Source organism: Balearica regulorum, chromosome 2, assembly GCF_011004875.1.
Source record: "Balearica regulorum gibbericeps isolate bBalReg1 chromosome 2, bBalReg1.pri, whole genome shotgun sequence".
NCBI lineage: Eukaryota > Metazoa > Chordata > Aves > Gruiformes > Gruidae > Balearica > Balearica regulorum.
In genome coordinates, this window is record NC_046185.1 from 46,944,396 (window position 1) to 46,968,978 (window position 24,583).

A 24,583-nucleotide genomic window follows, 5' to 3' on the forward strand; every position below is an offset into this window, starting at 1 on the left:
ACAGGTTAGCTTATTGCTTCCCAAATATCAAATAAAAATAAAAAGTGAAGAGGATAGCCTAAGTCTGACTTAAACAATAGAGGCAACGAGCACAGAACAAAACATGTCAGAAGTAAAAGGCTTTTTTCCCAGAAAATTATACATCTAGAATAAAAATTATAGAGTTGTTCAGAATAAAAGAAATGCAGCAAATAACATATTTTACCCATACAAAGTTTATTTTTGAGTAATTGCATTGAAATGCAGTGCTTTGAAGGCAATATCCAAATATCACAATGCTCCTTTAATCCAGAGCTATATGAATCTTATTTTGCCAAAATAAGCTAGAGAACAGAGAAATCTTTGCAGCTTAAATTGCTCTGAGATTTCTGTATAGCCTCTTTGCAGAAAAACTAACCTGCAATGTAATGTGAGAAAAGAAAAGTAGCAACTAAGGAGATTCAGACTGAATGTCTATCTTTATTCCCAGGTGAACAGAAAGCTCCATGACTTGTGTCCAAATATTTCGAAAGCATCAGTGCAAGGGAGTGACAGGTATTAAAGACACCCCCCCTACCTTCCCCAATTACATGAACTATCAGATTGAAGAAAGAAAACTTTTTTTTCCCCTCTGCTACAAGTTTTATTTTTGTTCCCCTCAACTGCAATCTAGTCTTCTATGGGATGTAACAGCACTTTAAAATCTGAAGTGTGAAGGTCATGAACTGAATTAACTCAAAGGCTAAAAAATAATTTTAAAAATCTAGTACCAATATTAATACAGCTGTTAAAAGGACATTATCATTATGAAGTCTGTGTAACTGTGTATATGAAGGGCTTCAGGGGGATGGAAAACGTTAAAGATTTTCTCTGATGCTGATCGTAGTAAAATTTGAAGTGCCTTGTAATCCCTGGATGTCCTGCAAGGTTCTGCCCGTGCACTTGGAAACGTTATTCTGTCACTGGGAGAGATACGCAGGCGAGACTCTTCAGCTAGGTCTCAGCTGCAGATGCCAGGAGTCCTGCCAGGTCCCTATGTGCGTGCCCAGCTGCCACCCGATGGCTGGTGTGCCGTGGGCAGGACCAGGAGGGACCATCCCCACACCCTGCCCTTGGGCTGCACTGGGGGAAAAGCCAGAAACGCCAGCAAAAAGAGAAGCACGGTGCATTCAACAGGCTCCCCGGTCTGGACAGCTGAGGGACCTGGATTGTTGGCAGCACTGCAAAAAGTACCTGCCGTGCTGCTTGCGCCCAGGCTGGGAGATGCGGGGCCTGTTCTCACCACTGCTGTGGGACTGCACGTAAAGGGGGGCATGTTCCTATATTTCTACCTGTCCTCTCTGATGTCTGCTCTCACCCATCCTGAGTGCAGTCAGCAGGATGACTTTCTCACCGTGTCTGCACGCTGTGTGCCTCCAGTGTTGCCTGGGCTTTCATGCTCTACTGTATACAGTAAAAACAGTGAAGGTTTTCTGCTGAGACAACAGTCAGTACAAAGCACTACCAGAAAACCCCTAAGCAAAAGCCACCCTCAACAACAAAAGAGAATTCAGGGTGCACAAAACAAGTCTATGCTGTTAACAGCATTGCGTGAGTAACTTTTCTACCTCTACCCTCTGTACAGTAATACCAAAAGGTTTTAAGAAGCACGCCAAATGCCTGAACCTGACCCTGAGAGGCTAAAAATCTTAACAGAAATTGCACATGGAATTCCTTTTCTTTCATAAGCTTCAGAAACACTTTCTTTGAAATCCCTAGTGCTCTTCCATCAAACAATGTGGAGGTGAATAAATGTAGCAAAGAGCAAAGGTATTATGGGGCAGATTCTTCTTTGCCATTCATTGCACTGTACAGCCGCTTGCATCTGTACCACAAGTTCAAAGTTTGAACAGAAACTCCATCATTGTCTGACAAAGACTTTACACTCTGTATCAAAAAGCACCCATTCACATTTTCAACAGTATTTTTTTTCTCTCCAAGAAGAAAGTTTTCAAACATAAATCATATTTCTCAAAGCCACTGCCAGTACCCAAGCGCTCCCCATGAAGACAGTTAACTGCACCCTACCCGTAGAAATGATGCTCCTCCGATCGCTTGCTCTGTTCCCTGCTTCTTCTGCCTCAGAGTGCTCAGATCAGATCCTGCCCCAGAGAAAAAGCAGAGTCAAAGGCTTGGGATACTCAGAGTCGAGTCCTGGAGTCAGGCTGCAGGAGGATCAAGGAGTACTGGGCTGAAGCAGCATGGAAGGGAGAAATATCAAAGTGTGCTACTGCTCAACCATCACGCACAGGTAATTGAGAGCATCTTAATTTGAAACTGCTGGTCACCATCTGGTGATAAAATAAGGAGACACCGAGTGACGTAAAGCAAGCTTGGGCATACCAGGATATTTTACTTGCACTACATAACGAAACCCATTGTCACCTCCATTCATACTGTCAGGTCTTTCTCAGTTTAGCAGTTTAATACAGTTTGTGTTAGCTTTGTCTCTCCTTTGCTTCAATTAAAAGCTGATTTCATCTTTCCAACAGATTGCATCGCACACACGTGCACGTAACCTTCCAATCTGACACTTCTAACATAGAAGAAAATTCAGTGCAAAAGAGATCAGCTGCCAGCTACAAAGTTGTGCAACTCCTAAAAACAGGCACAGAAGACAGTCATTGGAATGAGTATGTTAAACAAGGTAGAATTAAAGGGTTAAAAAAAGACAGGACTCTGGCTCTCTGTACTTCACAACTCTTACATGTGTATTTATGAATCCTGGGACAGTGGCAAAATTAGGCCTAGCTGACCTTTAAAATAATGAATAATTTCCTAACATTGCGAGATGTTTCAAATATACATAACAGCTTTAAACACCCAAAGTGCTTTGCTTCTAATTATTCTTGCTACATATGAAATATTTGAGGAAAATGTATATGATATCTTTAATTTGTTAATTACCAGCTGGCTCCTGCCATACATGATTAAGCTACTATGGCAGTGACTAATATGCCCCTGACAATACTAAATTACCAACAATACCTTGTGGATGAATGTGACTTGAGCAGCCTAGGAAGGACTAGCTGCAGGTGTTTATTTTCAGATAAAGATGGTTTATGAACCCAGGCGTAAGACAACAAACATTAAATAGCACATGCACAAGTCCTGAGGAGAAGGGCTGCACCTCAAGCCCTGTGTGTTGCCTGCCCCGTGGGACTGCCATGCCCCATGGCCGGAGTAACCCAGACATGTGCGTCCCATGCTGTTTGCTCACAGGACAGATGTGGAGGAGCAAGAGTACCCAGGATTTCTCTCCGGTGGTATTTTAGGCACTGTGGGCACCCTGCAGCCGTGGCCCCCTGCTCAGTGACTTCGGTAGGGGTGCTGGATGTGCAGAGGCGGTGCTGTACCACGCACCGATGTTCAGGACTCCTCCACTTCCAACCCGGCGGTCCCAAAGGCTTCCGAAGGACCCACGCTCGCACCGTTTCAGAGGCTCGGTGTCAGCGTGAGTTTGCGCACCTCAACAGAGCCAGGCCCTACGCCATCCCTTCAGGCATTTCAGTACTTCTCTGATGTGAAGCACGCGAGGGAACTCCCACTGAAGCGAAGGCAGGCTGCAGCCGTTCCCTTCAGCATGCGAAAGGCAGGGCTGCTCAGCTACGAGGGACGTCAGGCAGGGGGCCTGGGGGTCTGGGGGATGGCAGGCACTTTGCATCGGGGAAGATGAAGGAAACATGACTGCCCATAAAAGGTCCCTCTGTACAGCTGCAGTCCAGGCACAGCCCTTTTCCTCTCACCTCTGAATACAAGTCTTCTTTTTTCCTTTTTTTTTTTTCAGTCAAAGCACTTTCTGCCAAATTGACTAGATTAATAACACTATAGCTTGGACAGGAACTTACACGTATTAGTACTAAGTGTGTTAAATAACATTACTCTTCCTTCCAAATCCTCCTGGAGTGGTTAAGAAAGCCAGTCTTCTCTTGTGCGGTTGCATTATAAAATTGCTGAACAAACCTATTCTGCTGTAACGGGAAGGGACACATTTTCTTCCCTACTGTAAGTAGGTCAATGAAAACACGATGTTGTGAGCATGAAACTGTTTTCCTCCACCTCTTCCCCCTAATGGCAGTTTCAAATCATTCCGATTTAATTACGTTTCTAGTGTTAGCTATAATAACATTGTATGGTTATTAACAACTGATATATTGGTGGTCCTAAAGTTTGGGGTTTGTACTTATTCTAGCCTCAGGTATTCACATGCAATTCCTACACTGGGCACGTCATTGCACAGTTAAGAAAAGCCTGCAGAGAAATCTGGATGTGAAATGCAACAATGCACTACGAGGCACAAAATCTTAACTCTCAGCTCTGAGATTCACACTGAGCTTTTACATGCGATCTCTTTTTGAGGATGAAATTCTGACCACTCTAAATCTAAAGTAGCTACACTGTGAACAGTGAACTTGCTCTGAATTAATACTGGCATAAACAAAGCAGGAGTATTTTCAGTGGAACTATTCCAATTCATAGCACCTGGAGACTTCTCTGCATGCATTTCATCAGGAGGGATTAACCAGTAGCTGGAGAAACATTTAACTTGCAGTTATAGCTATCTGAATACTAAATGCAATTTAAGGCCATTGGCAATAAAAAATACATTTTGGGGGAGAACTGCCCTCCCCAGAACAGAAAAAGGAAAAAAATTACATTACACTAAAGAGAATATAGAATGCCTAAAGCCTAACCAAATTAAATTTTAAAAAACAAAATAGGTGTTGCTTTTATACTGACTGCCTCTGTCTATTTTAGAACAGATGGTGTAAATTAGTTTTGTTGACATTATCTGAAAAAAAGAAAAAGTAATTAATTCACCTCACGTAATGCCTGTTGTAAACTCTCACTCACCCACACAGGCACTCCAAAGGCCCTTTCTGCAAGCAAATGTTTGCCATAGCAAAGGTTACACGCTTTTACAACCCACTCCTTATATCCTTGTCCCGCAAACAAGAGGCGTGCCTAGGACAGTAAAGCTAGGCACATACAAGTGGACACCACTCTGTCCTCAGTGTGAAATTTTTACCCTATAAAACCCCATGACTTCAAAGGGGACTCGGATTTCATCCTAAGAATCCAATTACATGTTTCAAATTTAGGATGGGCTGTCAAGTGCCAGCTGACAGAGTGATGTCCCCCAGTATTTCAGGACAATGATATCTGAGCTGAAGTGCAAAGCCAGCTGTTTATGCCTCAACCACTTACCTAAGGAACATTTCAAAATGAGGAAATTATATGATGATTAAGTGCCTCTGCACCTCAGCAAAACGCATCCCACTCTGCAGAGAGATCTTTCCAACCAGAATTTAGAAAGCATGTCTTTCGTTAAGAAAATAATTCCATGTGCAGTATTATCACCAATATCACCAAATCGTAAGGATGGTAGAAAAGATAAGTAACCCACCTCCCACTGTGAGATAAAGTCAGATACACTTCACTCATGTTTATTAAAGCCATTCCTAACGCCTCCAGTGATGGAGACTCCACAAGATCCACTAGCAGTGTATTTCAGGGATAACATTTTCCTAGGGTTTACCTCATCTTTCTTGTTTGTTTCACTCTAGACCCGTTTGTCTACGGCACAGAAAATAGATTTTTGGCCTCCTCTTTGCAATAACCTGTTCTGTGCTATCTATGCTTGAAAAACCGCCTGTCTCCTACTTGCTCCCCAGCAGGCTGCTCTTGTTTAGGCACAGCAAATGTAAACCTTTCAGGCTTTTCCCCTGGGACATGTCCTCTGGATCTCTGGTCATTTTTACTGCCCTCCTCTCCTACTTCCAAATTCACGCCAATTCATGTTCAACTGGAGATCCACAGTAACCCCCATCCCTTCCTGAAGAGCTGCTGTCTCACCAGTTGTTCCCCAGACTGGGCTGGTCTCAAGAGCTACTGGCAGACAGCTCAGTGAACACCACCACTGCTCGCCTTGCACGCCTGGTGAGCCAAGCATACCCTCACGAAAGGCATCGAGTTGTGTGTAGTTCTTAATGAGCACACTGTGAAAAATACTGCAAATCCAGCAAGGACCGGGGCCAATATTTGCATAACCTTCTCCTCTTTTTATTTGCCTGCTCTATCTGCCAGGGGCAGGGTGGAAAAACAATTAGGATCGTTTCTTCCAAGGCTGAGATATCCAATTTTACTTCCTTGCTCTATATCGAGTCTGTCAGTATATGCAGTCATGCCTAATACAAGCCCAACAAGTCATCTAGGATGGTATACAACAGAAAAAGGATAGGACTAAATGACCTGTTAAATAAGTATAGCCAGACCTGGCTAGTCTGAGGTTGCTTTCTGGCAAAGCTTGGTTTCTCTTGGACATAACACAGTGATGACTTATTTACTACTTTACATGCACAGTTACAAAATCTGAGGACTTATGCACAAGGAAATTATTTCCACTTTCAGGAAAAGTGAGTGGCCTGAAAAATCATCAGTCTATCCACTTACTTGAGGCCTTTTTCATACAGAGAACACTCTTTCAATGTGGGTGGATATTAAACAGTATAACAGCAAAGATTAGACCCATTTAGTCCAAGTTACCAGAGTTATGAGTAACTGTGCGTGAGTCTCAGCAGACACCTATTCACCTTTCAGTGAAAATGCACCGTCCTGCGAAGCATTCACCTAAGCCTGGAAACTTTTTTTTAAAAAAGGGCTTTCAACTCTAGCACTTTTAATACTACTTAGGAATATATCACCGTATTTAATGCAGATGAAGAACTTACATTTGCTTGGATTCTTCTCAACCATCAGATACTTGATTTATTTATTTAGCTGTATGATTTCTGAAATTGTATTTACTGTCTCCTAGACTCACATAATTGCTTCTTGTCATCACCACTTTAGCAAGTTTCCTCTGCTTACATCCACTTCCTACTATAAAACTTCTTTCAGTTGCTCTTCTAAATTTATGCTTGACCTGAAATTTTACATACAAGATATCAGAGTCAAGCTGAATGTATTACTTACACATTTTCAGCAATTTTCAAAGCTACAGTTATTGAAAAGAAATAGTTTTACCTGTGCCAAAAAAAAAATCCTTTATAAATCCTTTGTTGAGAAGCATTCATTCCTCCATGCTTTCACACAAAAACTTGAGGTCTGCCAGGCAGGTACAACTGTTATCTTTCTGCCTCTATCAGCAAACAGCCATCAAATTTATTAACAAAAGGCATCTACCTCCAAGGATGGTTCACGGGGAACTTTAGAGCTTACAAGTGCAAGTGATTGCTTTACCAGCTGAAGGTCTGACCCTGGCTGATGACTTCTGTTTTGAACTGACATGGGTCTGTGTGAGACATGCTCAGGGGGCTTCTTGCAAGCCACATGCAACTTCTTGTATTTGAAAATGTGTCTCCTCCAGAAATTTTCTCCCTAACTGAGACTCGGAGGAGATGGAGCAAGGACTTTCGCTGAATTACCACTTCTGGATATGCTGCCAGCCTGCCCTGGTTCCTGTTACTACGTGTCCAATGTGTCAGCCAAAAATTCATCCAACTCTGCAAAGAGCATTACCAATTGCCTGGCGGCTGGCAGACAGAGGTGGGAAGCCAGGATGCAGAACAGGTTGTAGGGGAAGTAACGTGATGGTTGGCTTTTTCAGAAGTTTTTGGTGTTTTTTTTTTAAAGAAAATCATGACCTGCTTATAGAATAGCCTGGCAGAGTACATGGCTTGACTCTCAGCTCCGTTAAGCTCTCCTTGCATTCCCATACCAGCATAATACAATTTGTACCTACATTAAACTGCTGTGATTTATTTTCCCTAATAAGACATAGAAATTGATCAAACTTTTAAGGACAAAAATAAAACTATAAAACACTTTGCATTTTGTTTGATCTGTTTGGAATTTTTTGTTTGTGGATATTCAAAGAAAAGTGAAACATTTGCAATTGTAATAGCAATTTAAAATACACATCAAACACCAAGATAAATGCTTGCGAACTTGGATCTATGATGTGCCTTTTTTTCCTGGGTCTTAGCCTGCAAAAGACTGGCCAGGTCTCCTAGATTAAATTTAATTTCTCAAGTAGGTGAGGGAGCTTTCAGTTACACCAATTAGTTCGGACTCCATGTTAAAAGAGTGACAAGGTTTCAGAATTATCAACTCAAAAGTTAGAAAATGTTTAAATCGATGTGTTGCCTTTGTAATCTAATGCATTTTTTTACATGTAAAGTTAGTCATTCTGAAGTCAATTTATAGGAAAAAAAGACTGGTCTAAAAGCAGCTAATGGATTATATTTCCATATCACACAAATGATACAGTAGCTCTCTTGATCCAATAAAAATGAGTTGTGAATAAAAAGAAGGGGGGGGGGGTGTGACGGACACAACAGAAACACGATAGCCAAACTACCATTGCTTTATAAATCTGAAAGAATCAAAAGTGTTTCCTGATACTGTTCCAATGTCACATTAAGAATGAACATGGACTGAAAAGGTAGTAACTACTAGAAAGCATATACTCTCATTAAACTGTATATTTAAAAAAATCTAGCAGGAACAGATAAGATTACTAACAAGTTCTATCTGCAGCTGTTATTTGGTAATGAGTACTCAAGGACAACTTCACTCCAAGCATGTTCTTCTGGGCTTTGCAAGTGCTTACTTTCATTGTGTATAAAAAAACAAGTCACTAGCTGTGAATAAATTGTTTTTAAAGCATACATGCTCAGAAACTTCTCTGTCTCTGCTTAATTTTTCTTATTTTTTTTTCCTGAGGTTCCACTGAGAGCAAATGTTCTTACAAACATACAAGGAGATATTTTATACCAGAGTAGTCTTATCCTTACAAAAGATATAGAAGAAAATAAGAATGCAGTACTTAGATACCACTTTTCATCCCTTGATCTCAGAGTACTTCAGAGAACTGGGCAAATATTACGCTCTCAGAAAAGGATATGTCAAGCCCCCTATGTGACTTTTCAAAGATCACAGGCACAGAAGCCAATTTGTTCCCTCCACTGCCCTAGGGAGGGTTATGTTCAGCAAACAGCTACCATCATGCCAACAAATAAATTAATAAATAAAGATTCATTATTTCCACTGCTTTTCTATCTCTTCTTTATTATTTTATTACTCAGTGTATACTCCCCAGTTCAGGTTTGAGAGTCAAATGCAGCCAGAGGCCATACAATTGGTTCAGACACAGGACAGATACAGTAAAACTTGGTTTCCTGTAATACCCCCCTGGCAGTTTTCTTGAGACTATTAGGTACTGGGCATTCTCTCAACTACCACAGCTGCAATTAGCTGCATTTTTAAGCATCCTATTAGTGGGAAGTATCACTGTGTTTCCAGGTAAAGTCACTTCATACAGTAATAATTAGCTCAGGAAATACTTTGTTCCTTCATACACCAGGAGCCAGAATCAATAGTAAGTGCAGGAGGTCTGGCACTGCTCGGACTGGCAACTTCCCTGGATTTCCACTTGTGGACTCAGGTGATAACATGGCTGCATAGGACGCCGTAATTTCATTAGTTTTGGCTGGGGGTGTTTTGGGGGTTCTTTTTTTACAGAACTACAAAAATTACAGAATTGAGGTTTTCTACAGCATGGTGCATTGTAAAAGCCACTGCCTGTCACACTCTGCCAAAACAAATTAGCTGCTGTCGCTGGGAGCGGATTCATTAGGACCCAAAGGGAATTATATCACTGTGAGTTCATTCTACGTACTTTTGAGCTCAGAAAAATGCCAACATATTCTCAGGGAACCTTTGGGAAACAGTCCTTAAGCTCTTTACCAAGTTGTTCCTGATAACACCCTTATTTTCTTATTTTTGGCAGAATAATAACTGCAAAAAGCTTTAAGTTGAGGCTAGAAAGAAAATTTACAAAGGAAAAAAAAGATCATGACAGAAAGAAAGAAAATGGGAACCATATACAATAACTGTGAAGTCTAGCAAGGAAGGATTTTAACACCCATATGTGTATCCCTGCCACTGGTTTTATGAGGGTTTACAAAGAAAGAAGTGTAGGATTTATTAAAGGAAAAAATGTTGCAAACCCATTGTCACCTCAGAAAGCATGATTTTTCTGAACTCTTTGTGACAGAGTCACTTACAACTTAATGGTAACAGAAAGGGAGGGACTGTGATCTGCCTGCTCCGAGAGCAGACGTGCCACTAACCATGACAAAGCAGAGCTTGTCCCTACGCGACACCAAACAACCAGCTCTGAACAACCAGCTCCTTGGAGCCGGAAAGTGTGGCACACACTAGTGGTGAACACCATACCAGCATCAGAGTAGCATCTCAGCCACTCACACAGTATCCAAAACCAGGAGGGACCAATGCTTCAGCTGTAGGCCTGTGCTCCCCTCATCAATGATCTGTCCCCTGCTTGATCTCCCTGAAGACCAGGGCCTCCGTGAACTCTCCTCTCTCTGCAGCAGCAAGAGGCAGACGCTGGGGGCAGGCACCCTTTCACCCTCCCATCCCCTCTGTCCCAGCAGCACTTCTCCACCTCCCCCTGTATGGGGTTAGTGGGGGTCCTGGGAAAGAGGAGAGAGGGAGGAAAGGCTGCAGTGAGGCAAGAAGTCCGGGGGATCAAGGAGAAGAGAGTGTCACCACCCCCAGCAACACCTTGTCACAAAAGCCTTCGAGAAAAAGATGTCTTCCTCTCTCTCCTTCCTCTCTCCTCACTTCCCAACAAATCCCAGTTGCCTGAGGAGCACAGGGCTAGTGGGGGAGGAGGGGACAGGGAGAGAAGAGAGAGAGAGAGGTCCTAGCCCCTATGTCCTGCCCCAATAAAGCTACCATACCCTTACCCAAAAGCCTCAGCAGTATTGCGCTGTTGTGTGGTACCACCATCACAGAATACACACGGTACCATATTCACCCTAACCACACAAAATTCACCCTAACAGCTGGCCAAGGATTTTCTGTTTCAGAAAATATGCCAACATTATAATAATATATAAACTATATCAAATACAGCAACATTTTCTATGGGAAAATCAGTTTATTGAAGATTTTCCATATACTGCTAGGACAACTGGAAGATGTTATTTCGAACGGATCAGATACACCAGAATATATTTTTTAAAGTCAATCCAATACCGCGCTGTCGTTCCTTACACTAGGAACTCCCTGTTCCTGGGTCAGATGCTCTTTCCCTTCCAGGAATGAGGTTCCTCAGGCTGCTTCACTTCCCAGAATACAAAGCAGGTTCCCTACTGACAAAGCTCTCCAGTGTCCCTTGGACATTTAATTATGGGAGAAGGGTCTCAGATAATGAAATAGGAACATCATGGTCCTGAACTGTAACTTCTGAAAAGCAATACACTGTGGTAGGGAAATGCAATTTAATTTTGAACTGACTCAGGAATTTCCCATGGAACATTAATTCTATTTTCTGCTCACCTCTGAATGTCAGTCTATTTTTCTCTTGCAGTTTAGGAAGCTTAAAAAAGGTGCAGCGAACCTCTACTTTCAAATCTGTGGATTCCTCCTCCTGCCTGCCTTTTGCCATAGCCCTGGGGAGGGTGTGCGTCATCTGAAAACAGAAGCCTATTGTGCCAAGCCTTATCAGAGGCAATGCCTAGCCCGAGGACCAGCTATCTAGATACCTAACACAGGAAAGTAATAAAGGTATTTCCACCCCCTTCAGGTTTGCAGAGGCTCTGAGAACTCAGAGGACTTGCCCGAAGCTGCACAGGATCCTGTGCAAGAGCCAGAAACTAAACACAGCTTTACGAAGCCCCGCTGCAAGTTTTTACTCATCTTGACACATTTTGTCTCAAAGTTCTTCCACTTCAACACCAAAACAAATATTACAGTGATACCTTACTGTAAGTAACTGTTGGCCTGGAAATTTAGCATGGGATTGAAGTGTTTAGCTAGTCTGAGCTAGCTAAAAGAACACCCAGCTAGTACAAACTGTAACAGAACTGGCTTGAACGTCATTTCTCAGCCCTTGCAGTTGCTGGTTTTTTTTTCCAGATTTACCTGAAAAGTTATATATTTCCTTGTCCATCCCCTACATTTAACCATGCAGAAAACACTTCACAGCAGATTTGCTCACCCAAATAAACCCAGATGTTTTGCAAAATTTGGGTAAGCTGATCAACAGGGATGAACTTGATCAAATGGAAGAAAGATAACAAAACATACCAGATACATCACCTTTCCTTCAAACAGAGGATACATTTCTATTTTAGTTCACCCGGTTCCACATATTTTGCAAGGCACAGACTGACATTACATGAGTCTCTTCGGCACTGATATCTATAACCAAAAATGTTAAGCGTTTCAGTTATCCGCAGACAGCACCTACTTCCTATGGTTATTATGGGCAGTACTAACACGTCAGGAATGCTGAGTATGTTTGGGTGAAATGCCACCAAATCCAAAGTTAGGACCTCCTCTACTATGAGTGTAAAACACGTGTGCCCAGAATAAATGGTAAAAATGATGCTGGCATTTAGGCGACTCTCATTCAAAGCAGAGACTCAGATGAAACTCTAAGAATACATGTTCCTACTATATAACAAATACTACATCTAACTTTTCACTCAGTTTCTGATTTCAAAACCCTTTTGGTCATAGGAACACCACAACTTCACCAGAAATATTTAAGAAAGAGTCTATACTATTGATCAATGAAGTGATGTATCCGCTAGATACTGAAATTGCTTCTGATAAGCTGTAGAAAGAACACAACAGCCTCAATCTTTTTTTTACTCACAACTCACTATTTAAAAGTGAAAACTATGAGGGGAATGTGCATGTTTTTTAATTATTGATAGAAGGACTTTGTTCAGAGAAAACAAAAGGGTCAAAAGGTTAAAAAAATCAAAACCGAATGCCATGTAAAGGCATTATTTGGGAACAAACAAACAGGAAGGTTAAATTTAATTAACCCTTTGTTGTGATCAAATTCACACATAGGAAATAGCAGATAAGTGAAACCACAGCCAAACAAGCATGCAAAAACATTCATTACATCCTCTCTAACATGGAAAACAACTCGCTTTTCAACTTTGTAATAATAAGCAGCATTTCAAACAGCATATCCCACTGATGAAGAGCAAAGGTACATTACAAAATGCAGCTCCTAGTAAAAAGCACTCAAAACTGTAATGGTAAGATTATTAAAGCTGAAGACTCCCTAGGTATACCAAAACAAGTAACCTTGCGAGTTAACACTTCACTGAGGAATAAAGTTCAAATAATTCGTATGGGTAAAACGGGGGAATAAATCACACAGGGAAAGCACCACGCGAATATCTACCTCATCCTACAGACTGCCGAGTGCTCTGAGAGCAGAAGCAAAGCCCCGAGGAACCACCCTAGTAAATGTATGCAAAGGCAAGCTTCCTACTTACCCTATGGTCTGCACCATGATCTCTTTTGCCACTTTAGTAATTCCAAAGAATCCAGAATGATGTTATTTTTAAGGGAATATTAGAGTCGTTAGAGGAGACAGAGGCAAGCTGACAGAGCTTTGCAAGAAGCCAGGCGGAGAGGGATGAATTTAAACCCTGGCTCAAGATGCTGTGTATTCTGCGTCTATCTTTAACTTGTAAATGATTTGGTTTCACATTCCTCTGAAGTCCTGCTGGCAGATGCCTTTGCGGAGCTTTACCAATCGCAGGCACCCGGGCCCCCTCCCCTCTTCTCTCCCTCCCTCTCCTCCTCCCTTCCCTCCCTCCCTCTCCCCCAAGCCTGCCACTCCACCCCCATCTCCCCATCCCCTCCTTTCCTCTCTGCCACACACACACACACACACACACACACACAGCGGGTTTGGCAGGCAGGATTTCAATGATTTCCAACCGCGGCTGCCCGCAGCAGGGAGGCTGCCAGCGCCGCCCCGCCAGCCTACCGCAGCGCCGGAGCCGCCGCCGGGCACCAGCGCCCGCACGCCGGCTCCCCGGGAGCCCTCCGCTCCCCGCCGCCAGCCCTGCCGGCAGCTCCGCACGGTGCCTTCGAAACTCTGCTGTGCCTCGGCCGGCTTCTGTCCGGCGCGGAGCTACCTGCAATTACTGCTTGTGCCCGATGAGGCAAAGTCTCTGGGTTTGAATCCTGCAGTCACCGATTAAATCGCAGCGGGAAACAGGATGGCAAGAAAGGCTTTTCTGAAGGGACCCCCGAACGCAACTGGCCTGAGGGGCAAGAGGGCTGGGGCTCGGAAGGTACGAAGAAGCATTTCACCCTCCTTCATATCAAGCTTCCACAGACTCGTATTTGGATGTTTAGAGCACTTCTGCTTGTGGAGATGACTTTGTTGAGGATCGGCATATAAAAAAAAAAATATATAAAAAATTACCAGATCTTAAACACAAAGTTTGTAAACACCCACTCTTAGAAAATTTGTGGCTCCTTACAATAACAATGCATTGCAATGTTGTTCACAAGTCAGACTCATGAAATAACTAGACTACTGATTAATGGCAGCATTCAAGGTGATTGAAGTTGGGAAAAAAGTCCTTCCAGATGACCCACACAGTCAGTATCACTACCAGAGAGTTCAGGAGTCATTAGTGTTGACACAAACCCCTGGCTCTTAATATCAGCCTTTCGAAGCAGCCCTGGTTTTAGTTTGTAAATGCACATTCAGTTGAATACTGCTTGTCATCAAGGCTGCCTTCTCTCAGACATAGGAGGGAATGAATTATTGACACTTTCAGCTGAAACTGGAAAATACCAATTGATGATCACACCAATTCAAACAGAATCACACAGCAAACGTCTCTGATCTACAGTCTTCGGCCTTTGTCTGGGCTGCTGCCAACGAGTTCGTAGCCAGGGATGCAGCCAAACAAGCAGCAGGCACAAGCCAGGGCAGGAGGGGCAAGGTCAAGCTGTGCCCGGAACCACTTAGCTAAAAAACATGGTTTATAAATGCCTTGCCAATGCCCTGTTTGTTGAGGCATTACACTTTTTAGAGCACCGGTGTTGAGAAGCTGGACTGATTTAGTAGTAAAAGTAATCAAGTGTTTACTTCAGCCTAACAAAGGAAACAGCTCAAACTTGGAAAGGCCTAAAGGGGGGGTAAAAGAATCATCCAAAGGGCTGTATCTTAGTGCCCATGAATCACAGAATCATAGAATCATTTTGGTTAGAAAAGACCCTTAATATCGAGTCCAACCGTTAACCCAGCACTGTCAAGCCCACCACTAAACCATGTCTCTAAGCACCACATCTAAATGTCTTTTAAATACCTCCAGGGATGGTGACTCAGCCACTTCCCTGGGCAGCCTGTTCCAATGATTGACAACCCTTTCGGTGAAGAAATTATTCCTAATATCCAATCTAAACCTCCCCTGGCACAACTTGAGGCCATTTCCTCTTGTCCTATCACTTGTTACTTGGGAGAAGAGACCAACACCCACCTGGCTACAACCTCCTTTCAGGGAGTTGTAGAGAGCAATAAGGTCTCCCCTCAGCCTCCTTTTCTCCAGGCTAAACATCCCCAGTTCCCTCAGCTGCTCCTCATAAGACTTGTGCTCTAGACCCTTCACCAGCTTCGTTGCTCTTCTTTGGACACGCTCCAGCCCCCCAATGTCTTTCTTGTAGTGAGGGGCCCAACAGTAAACACAGTACTCGAGGCGCAGCCTCACTAGTGCCGAGTCCAGGGGGACGATCACTTCCCTAGTCCTGCTGGCCACACTGTTTCTAATACAAGCCAGGATGCTGTTGGCCCCCTTGGCTACCTGGGCTCATATTCAGCCGGCTATTGACCAATACCCTCAAGTCTCCTTTTCCACCAGGCAGCCTTCCAGCCACTCTTCCCCAAGCCTGTAGCATCGCATGGGGTTGTTGTGACCCAAGTGCAGGACTCGGCACTGAGCCTTGTTGAACCTCATACAACTGGCCTCAGCCCATCAATCCACCCTGTCCAGATCCCTCTGCAGAGCCTTCCTCCTACCCTCAAGCTATCAACACTCCCACCCAACTTGGTGTTGTCTGCAAAGTGACTGAGGGTGCACTCAATCCCCTCGTCCAGACCATTGATGAAGCTATTAAAGAGAACTGGCCCCAATACTGAGCCCTGGGGAACACCACTTGTGACCGGCCGCCAACTGGATGTAACTCCATTCACCACAACTCTTTGGGCCCAGCCATCCAGCTTTTTACCCAGCAAAGCGTAAGCCTGTCCAAGCCATGAGCAGCCAGTTTCTCCAAGAGAATGCTGTGGGAAACGGTGTCAAAGGCTTTACTAATGTCTAGGTAGACAACATCCACAGCCTTTTCCTCACCCACTAAGGAGGACAAAGTAAGCCTGCACTTCATCTCCTGCCAGCTACTCTTCATGATGCTGTTTGACAGCATACATATAAATATGTGTTTGGTAACACACACATATAATATATAAACTTAAATAAAGAGTAACTCCATAGCCATTTTCATGGTCAGTCCCACAGGCAGGAAGGCAAGAGCTCCTCTTAACCTGGAGTCAGCTCAGGTTCATGGGCCTGGAAAAATTGTCAGAAACATACAAATATTAAAGATGACTCCTGAAAATTCAAAAGATTTGTTTTGAATCACTAACCTTGGTTACTATTAGTAAAGCCAGACTTCAGTATGTTTAATGCCTGCCTTCCAGAGCGCTTAAAAAACTCCAGCAAGAGAAAAACATGCCATGGAATTCCTGCCAGACAAGGAGGAAGTCACTTCACTTCTCCTTTGCCTCAAGTCCTAAAACTCTCAATTGCTGATACAACGGTTTAGGGAATGTGTCTATTATTCAGTTTTAGGAGCTGCAGTGAATTGCAGGAAGGCTGCCTGGCACTGCTTTCCGATAGAGCCACCTCTAACACTGACGGTCTACAAATCTCTCCAAGCAAAGAAAGTCACTGAGCCACAGCGCCTCCCATTCAGATGGAGCAACTTCATAGAATGTAATGAGAATATCATACCTCAAATCAGGGTTTTTTTCAATTGTTTTGTAAGGATGTCAGACTTGAAGGGCAGATAATCACTAGAAGCAGAGACCAAATGTTAACATTAGGTCTTTAAAAGCACAGTGCTTCAGATACTCAGAAAGACAAAAGAGAAAGAACAAAGAAAAGTCATGCTTTTGTGGCTGAGGGCTCCTTTTTAATTAGGGCAACAAGGAAGGAAGGAAGAAGCTCCCCATGGAAGAAGGTGTGATGGACAAATGCGGTGATTCAGAAGTGCAGTCATGAACAGGAAGGATTAAGACTGAACTGTTTCTAGGACTCCAACATACCTCTAGAGAGTGCTTAACTGTGGGGAAAAACAAAGGCAGGGAAATCCAAAGAAGCACATCCACACTTTTATCTAAACTTGTGTACTTCCCTTACTAGATATGGGGAAAAAGAGATTGGGTTTGGGATCCTCTAAAAGAACGCTTAAAGTGTTTGCTTCCCATGTCTCTTAAGAGGTTATTTATAAACTTAAGAGTATGTGGGGGGTGGAGCTTTGGAAAACAGGATGCTGGAAATTACTGGGAAACCTTCAATGTCAACATAGGTAGCATGATCCCATTCCCATGAATGGGACAGTCAGGTCATATGTCCAAAAACTGTATCACATCAGCCAAAAGAGAAGATAGGTGTCCAGTTTCCTCAGATGAAGAGATGTGCAATAATGCCAGTGTCTAATGTCCAACGCAAAGTATACAGCTGGGAGAGATTTACAGCTGTGAAAGGGAATACTACTCTTCATCTCTCAGCAGGGTCTGTTGCTTAAAACCATCACCAAATGTAATAGATCAGGGACCTCTGTGGCATTAGATTTGCGATATATGAATACATATTAATAGCAAGTTCTTGTGGAGGAGCGGGAGCTGGACCTGGCTTGGGAGCAGAGAGGAGGGGAGAGTAATTTGGTACCAGTGACAAGTGTAAATAGGTAACATATTTGGAGCCATGTGACTTCCTACCCATTCCCAATTTAGCCCAGTGCCTAAGAGGCATGGTCTGTCCCTTCACGTTTAGCTATTTTTAATGTGCACAAAATTTGCTCTTTGTCTTCCCTTGTCTGTCAGGGTCTTGAATTCATTTGTCTCGGCAGTCTTAACATTTGGGCTTACTGGGACACGCAACGTCTTCTACCCTATGGGCTCAGTCCTTCTAGGTCTTACTCAGAGTACTTCCTGCTCTTAGGAATGATCTCGTTAACCTCTGCAGATGATTTCAGCACAGATTGGTTTGAGAGTAAGAGCTTTGAGTAGGGGACTACCATTGCATTGACAGGAACGCAGTTCTTGCCTGTCATGGTGGATCCAGCACACTGATTTTATTCCTTATTACTCAATCTACACATCAGTCACCCCCCAAGCCTACTTCACCCTTGCCTACTCAGCTACGTGTTTATACTGCGAGCCCTCTCCAACATGTTCCAACAGACAGGGTTTGGCCAAGTATTGACCCATGAATTGCTTCTCTCCCACCTACCATTATTTTACTGGAAGAGATCAGGAACATTGAAGCTGGTGGGGGGCTCTCGGCAGCCCCCCGCCCCCCCCCCCCAGCACCCACTGCCCTGCTGTCCCCAAGACGCAGCGTCTGGCATGGCGGGGTACGTTTGCTCTGGAAGGCAACCCAGGACACTGAGATGGGCTTACGCAGGGCAAAGCACTGCCCTGAGGGCAACGCAGAGTCTGACTGCTCCAAAGAAATTTATTCCAACACCTTCCTTGCCAAGTCTAATCCTCCTGCTGTTTTCAGGAGGGTGACTGGATAACGAGAGGAAGCTCAGTCACTAAAAATATTCAGATGGGTTAGCTCCGCTATTTGCAAAACATATTCAGATTGCTTGAATTCTTTGTAAGCATTAATAAAGTAAATGGGAGATACACTCAGTACATACTCTGTGAGCAGTTTTGCAGCAACGGAGGATCTTCTGTGCTGGCTTTTCTGTTCTTGATTTCTATGCTTCTGTGATTCAAGCTATGTGGGAAGAAGGGAGATCGTCCATGGTCATATATCTAAGCTTTGGGAACAAATCGTATTTTCAGTCAATCCATTTTACTGAATAAAGAAAAAAATCCATTATTTCCTTTTGAAGATTTCTTTCCTTTTTCCTACATCTTGTATTTATAGTTTCGTAGAGTTTTTTTGGACAAACCCATGGTTTAAACCAGTGTTTATCATCCTGTTTAACATCACATTTACAGCAGCCAGGATATAAAGGCTTTGGCTTTATTTTTGTACACAAGAACAAAGTATGAACATTAATTATTAAGAATTAAGCAACTTATGAAAAACTCTGTCCACCTGCCTTGTTCACTGCAAAATCAAACCATTATTTACCAGATGCATTTTCAAGTTTACTTGAAAAACACCTGAGAGGAGAACTAGAACAATTCTGCTCCCATTTATGCTTAATCCAAACACTAAATACAGGAAAAAGACTACTCTTTTTGTTAGATGTTCAAACTGATCAGCAAAATGAAGATCTCTGAGATATAATAAAAGAGAACTTTATAAAAAATTAGGTTTTGTAGGTAAATGGTTTCATTTTACACACTGAAAGGAAAAATATTTTTCTAAAAATAAGAAAACCTAATCCCACACAGTGCTGAGCCCTGGAAAAGTCTTTCCTGGCCTGACGGTGCTCATGGATAAATAAAAAAGCTGTATCATCCATTCTTGGTCCTCTACCTGAAAACACTGAACTTGAAAGGTTTGAAGTGACAGCTATAGTTCATTAAAGTTGCTTGGTGAGCAGTACATCTAATGAAGATTGTTTTCCTAAGGATTTATGATCCTTTGTTATTGACTGCTGCCAACAACAGTAATCCCCGTTTCCTCTAAACTCTCATGACCACTCCTGCCCCTCAGGACATGAGCGTTGCCCACTTGCACTTTCAGCTTCCCTTAATGTACTGTGCAACGAACCTGCGCCACCATCTCCACAATAATCCTTTTCATTTCCCCTGGTCATGCACCTGGTTCAGACCCGTATGTGCTCAGCCAGCACACGTGGGAGCTGTTTCAAAAGGGGAATTTTGCCTGTCCTGTCCTGTCCTTAATGGGGTGCTACCTTGAAGCCTACTTTATGACAGTCAAGGAGAATCAGTATGGCTGAGATTTCTTGCCTTGTGTTAAATTCAACAGAAGGTGTCTAAGGAGGTCAAAACTACTGGCTGTGGCCAGAAGCCTCAGACAAACAAACATAGCATGATTGTGTTCCCTCTGAAAGCCAAACTCAGAAGGAAGATAAAATAAACACACACCCCACATGCCAGCTACAAAGATTCATAACACAGCCTCCGCTCCAGCACGATATTGTCTTTGTCTCCTCAGTGGTAAGAACCCTGTACTGCTTTGAAGGCTTCATGTCTGCTCTAACCGAGTATACAAAAGGTAGTGAAGACTGCTAATTAAGAGAGCTCATTGCAGCCTGCTCCTGAAAAGAATAACTGAAACGTTTGCGAAAGTAAAGATCGCAACACCAAAATCTGTCTTGTCACAACTGTCTTTTGAAATTAATGTCCTTATTCCTGAAATTATGAAATTAATTGAGTATTTTTGTTATGGAAATGGCTCTGTTATCCTGTCTCACTCCAGCACCTCAGTTTCATTGCAGCGCTATATTCTGCACTCAGAAAGGTTTCCAGTAAGTTATTTCATAAAAATGCCACAAACGTTATGTATTTATATTTGCCTGGACAGACAACCACAGGCCTTTCGTGGAAATTTGGCCAATGCCTAACGTGTGCGTGCAGGCAGACATGCATGTGGATGGAGTAGCACACACACTTTTTTCAGAACTGGAAGAGGATAATCTATGAAACAGATTCTCTGTTCAGTTGAGCCAAAGGTAGGAACAATCCCCTTTCATTCATCCCACATACCACCAAAAAACCCTCCTGCTCTAAAATAAAACTCACTTTATTCCACTCTCCAGATTAAAAACTTGGGAAAAAAGAGGAAATTACTTCTCTCTTTTTTTAAGAAAAAAATTACATAAGAAGAACACAGAAGAAAGCCTGGAAATCTCAGAAACTGCTATATACTAATGCTGTTGCTGGTGCATTAATATATAGGCCAACACCAGGAATCCCATCAGATCAGTTATGTAAAAGCAAGCAGCGTCTGACTTGCTCTCTGAAATGCATCAGGGCTTTGCAGGGGCTGGGGGGGGTCTCCTTCCCCCTCCTTCCCTCTCCATCCTGGCCCTAAGGCACGCACAGACCCCTCAGGCTTGGGGGGTCTCTGTGCTGCTGGGGCAGGTACAGGTATGGGCAGATGGGGAGGTTAGATCAGCCAGAGGGGCTGGGCTGGGGCGAGAGCATGCAGGGTGAGACAGCGTGGGAGAAGCTTGTCCTACTGCTCCCTCTGCTGTACCCATCCTGTGGAGAAATCCCAAATGTCAGCGGGAGAAGCTGGGATAAGGGGTGGCAGCTCTCAGCGAGCGATCTGCAGGTAGCACAGACCCAGACAGACTTGGGAAAGGGATAAAGTCACGGCTGATGAGGAAGAAATCACCACCACACTCAGGAGATGGCACGACATGGACTTTTGAGCGTTTAACTTATCACATCTTTTTTGGTCTGTACTTGCCAGTGTTATATCCTTATGCTTCCAGAACAGCACAGGAAAATAACACCTCTCCTTGCGCACGATCGTCTCGGATGGATGTCAGGATCGGCTGCAGAGAAAGACCCACGAAGCTCCCCAAGCAGGGTTACCGGCAGCAGCCCAGCATCACGTTAGGCAACGCAGGCAGGGAACACCTCCTGTGCCCTGGTGCACCGCAGGCAGCAACCGGGAAAAACACCCCACCTATGAGTCACATTAATGTTGCACTCAATTTAAACAACATGAAGCATAGGTAAAATAGGGGAAAGGGGGAAAATGACTTATGGAGTTAATTCATCATGTGGGAATTACCAATCTGATTGTTGGAGAGAACGGGGATTTTTTTAAGCCACGACCACCTGAACACAACTCCAGTCAATAATCCCACCCTGTGTGCTGTTGCTGAGGGCTGAGAAATTGGCAGCACTGGGTAGCACCTGTAAAAGACATTTGCAGCTGCCCTGAAAGCCTTTCTTTGAACATAGTGAAAACTTGTACCCCAAGAAAAATACATATTTTCAAATGCTCAAGCATTACAATGTGCGTTTTGCAATCTTCAGAACCATTTTTCAGTTACTCTACGATTTCCTTTTAGCACTGATTTATGGAAATTCAAACTAGAGTAGAAACCATCTCCAAGGAAGAAATCCCTCTCAAGCACTTTTCTCTGAGAAGGTGCACACTCATCAGAATAGGGACGAATAATGAGAAGCATCAGCACCTTCAGGAAAAGCAGACACTTTCCATAAGAAAAGAAGTGATGAAAGTCTGAAAGGCTGGAATGCAACATCTACGACTTGGTGACTTTGAAAGACCCATCATACACTCATCTTAAACCTTCTAGAGAATTTCAGGAACTTTACACGACTTTTACTAGAAACAAACCAAAAAACCCCTCCTAATACCAGTATGAAATTTAAAAAAATCAATCAGCGAATTTCCAGAAAGGCAATGTTAACAGATTAACTGCATTCCCTTTTTCTACATGCCCTAAGTATTATTGCCTTTTATATTACAGAACATCTACCAGCTAATGAAAATACTGGAAAGCAGACTTGATGATACAACATGGTGATAAAGTGAATTACATTTAAATGTCAATGGGATCTATGGAACAGAGCAAAGTTGGAACAAACTCATTTAGTAATTTTAAAGTTGTGAATTAGCATGGCATTTTCAAATGCACTTGGTCATGACCTAATTCTGCTCTAAATTCTTCAATTTTAGTTTTTGCAAAGCTATACGAACCATGCAATACTACAGTAGTATGAGAACGAGTGCTGCAGCAGTATTGAGTCCTGCTGAAAAATCCCACCTCTAAATGAGTGGTTCTAGCAAAGGAATGAGACATGACAATTTGGGGCAGAATCCAGCCCATTCTTTTCAAAGGCAGTACTCCAAATTTACATAAATGCAAACAAATGCAGTTTAGCCTCAGGTCTGACTCAGTGTACCTAATTCACACTTGCCCAGTTTACATGGAAGAAGCTGGAATGGAGCTGAAAATATAAACTAAACTACTAACTTCTACAGGAAAACTGAGATACTGAAAAGCATTTAATCTGTGGTAATCCAGTAATAATTACAAATTATTTTGACATTGTCCTGTGAAGTGTCATAACAAAACAGCCCACAAATATACAACGTGTATGGTGCAGAGACCGCGCACAGGTCTGGACATAATCTGCTCTCTGTCTGTTATCACAAAGCTGCTTTGAATAAACTTGCTCCTTATTACAGCACCTCCTCCCGTCTCTCTGAGTTCATCATGTTTATCCCCAAATAAGAGAAAAAAATTTTTGCTTTGTTCAGAGTAGCGTAGGCTTTATCTAAGAGCCTCAGACATTACAGCATAAATTATTTGTACTTCTTGCTACAAAAAGTCTTGCTCCAGGACTTTGTGACTGAACACTGACTACCTGAGGGAAATCAAATTAACAGCAGCTGAGACAGAACTATTAAAGGCATGTTTTCCCCTATGTACAGTAGTCTGGTAACGTATCCACAGGCACCAAGAGGGTGAGGATAAAGCAAGGACATTTCTCTGAACCATCACTATCTTTCACAGTACCGTCTATTTTTGTGAGGGAGCCATGGACATTGGTGATATTGATAGGCACTGGGGTTCCTCAAGCCTCAACTCAAGCATGCAGATTTTACAGCCACGCACACTATGAAGACACTAGCTTCCAAAATTAATCAAGCTAGCTTTTTGCTTAAGACTACAGAGGTAACGGCAAGGTTGTTTCTGGTTGTAAGCGTAATGATGCAAGGAAGCGGTGCACCAAAAGCCTGTTCCCCCTGCCCTCTCTCCCCCTGCCCTGGAGCTCATGTCCCTCGGGAGGCACCATCCAGCCTCCAGGGAAGAGGAAGGGTTTGGGGTGGCACCCGGCCTCCTTCTGCACAATCTCCCAGGGCAAGATGCTCACAAAGGAGCTGTACTCACCCCCTGCATTAACTCCTGCGCAGTGAGGGAGATGACACCTCTGCTGTTTTCAGAGGAGGGCAAAGGCACATTGTCAAAATGTTCAGGATGATGGGGATGGCTTTTGTAATTGGGAACACTGCTCTGAGCTGCAGGCAGTCACAGGGTACTCGTGTCACAGAGACCACCACGCCGTGCTCATGCTGCTCAGGCACTACCCGAGGGGTGAATACGGCAGAGGCAGTGTGGGCTCGCAGTTAAACACCATGCTAAGCAGTGGTAGGAGACCTGATCAGGTCTCAGCTCTGCCACAGATTTGTTCTGTGAATTTGGGAATTTACAAATTTACTTCATCCCTCCCACTTTTTATCTGTTTTGTCTACCTAGCCTTCAGTGGTTTTATGATGGGCGTCATGTCACAAGGTGCTTTGAGCAACTAAGACTTTGAGCTGGGACCTCCTAGCACTACTATTGACTATAATATTGAAAATTATTTAGGGAGCATTTTTATTCCATTTAGTAAATGGAAAAAATAACTAAAAGAAGAAAAAACACAGCTTCCTTCAAAAGCCTCTTTAATCAACCCCAGAATCTGAATCAATGCTGAGCACAAAGATTTAAATTTGGCTTAATG

General features: G+C 43.2%; 1 protein-coding gene across 5 annotated transcripts in view; it reads right to left on the bottom strand.

Annotated features, from left to right (window-relative positions):
• The window catches only part of DTNA (dystrobrevin alpha), a 232,148-nt gene that overhangs the window by 172,382 nt on the left and 35,183 nt on the right, over positions 1-24,583 (bottom strand). For 2 of the 5 annotated variants that reach the window (XM_075744137.1, XM_075744127.1), the window contains exon 1: positions 13,353-13,598. The exons of 1 other annotated variant lie outside the window; for it this stretch is intronic. In XM_075744137.1, the coding sequence (XP_075600252.1) occupies positions 13,353-13,369 (17 nt within the window). In that variant the 5' untranslated portion in view covers positions 13,370-13,598. Of the gene's footprint in view, positions 1-2,046; positions 2,121-13,352; positions 13,599-24,583 lie in introns of those variants that run through there. 2 more of the 5 variants (XM_075744128.1, XM_075744138.1) reach the window with 2 other exon arrangements.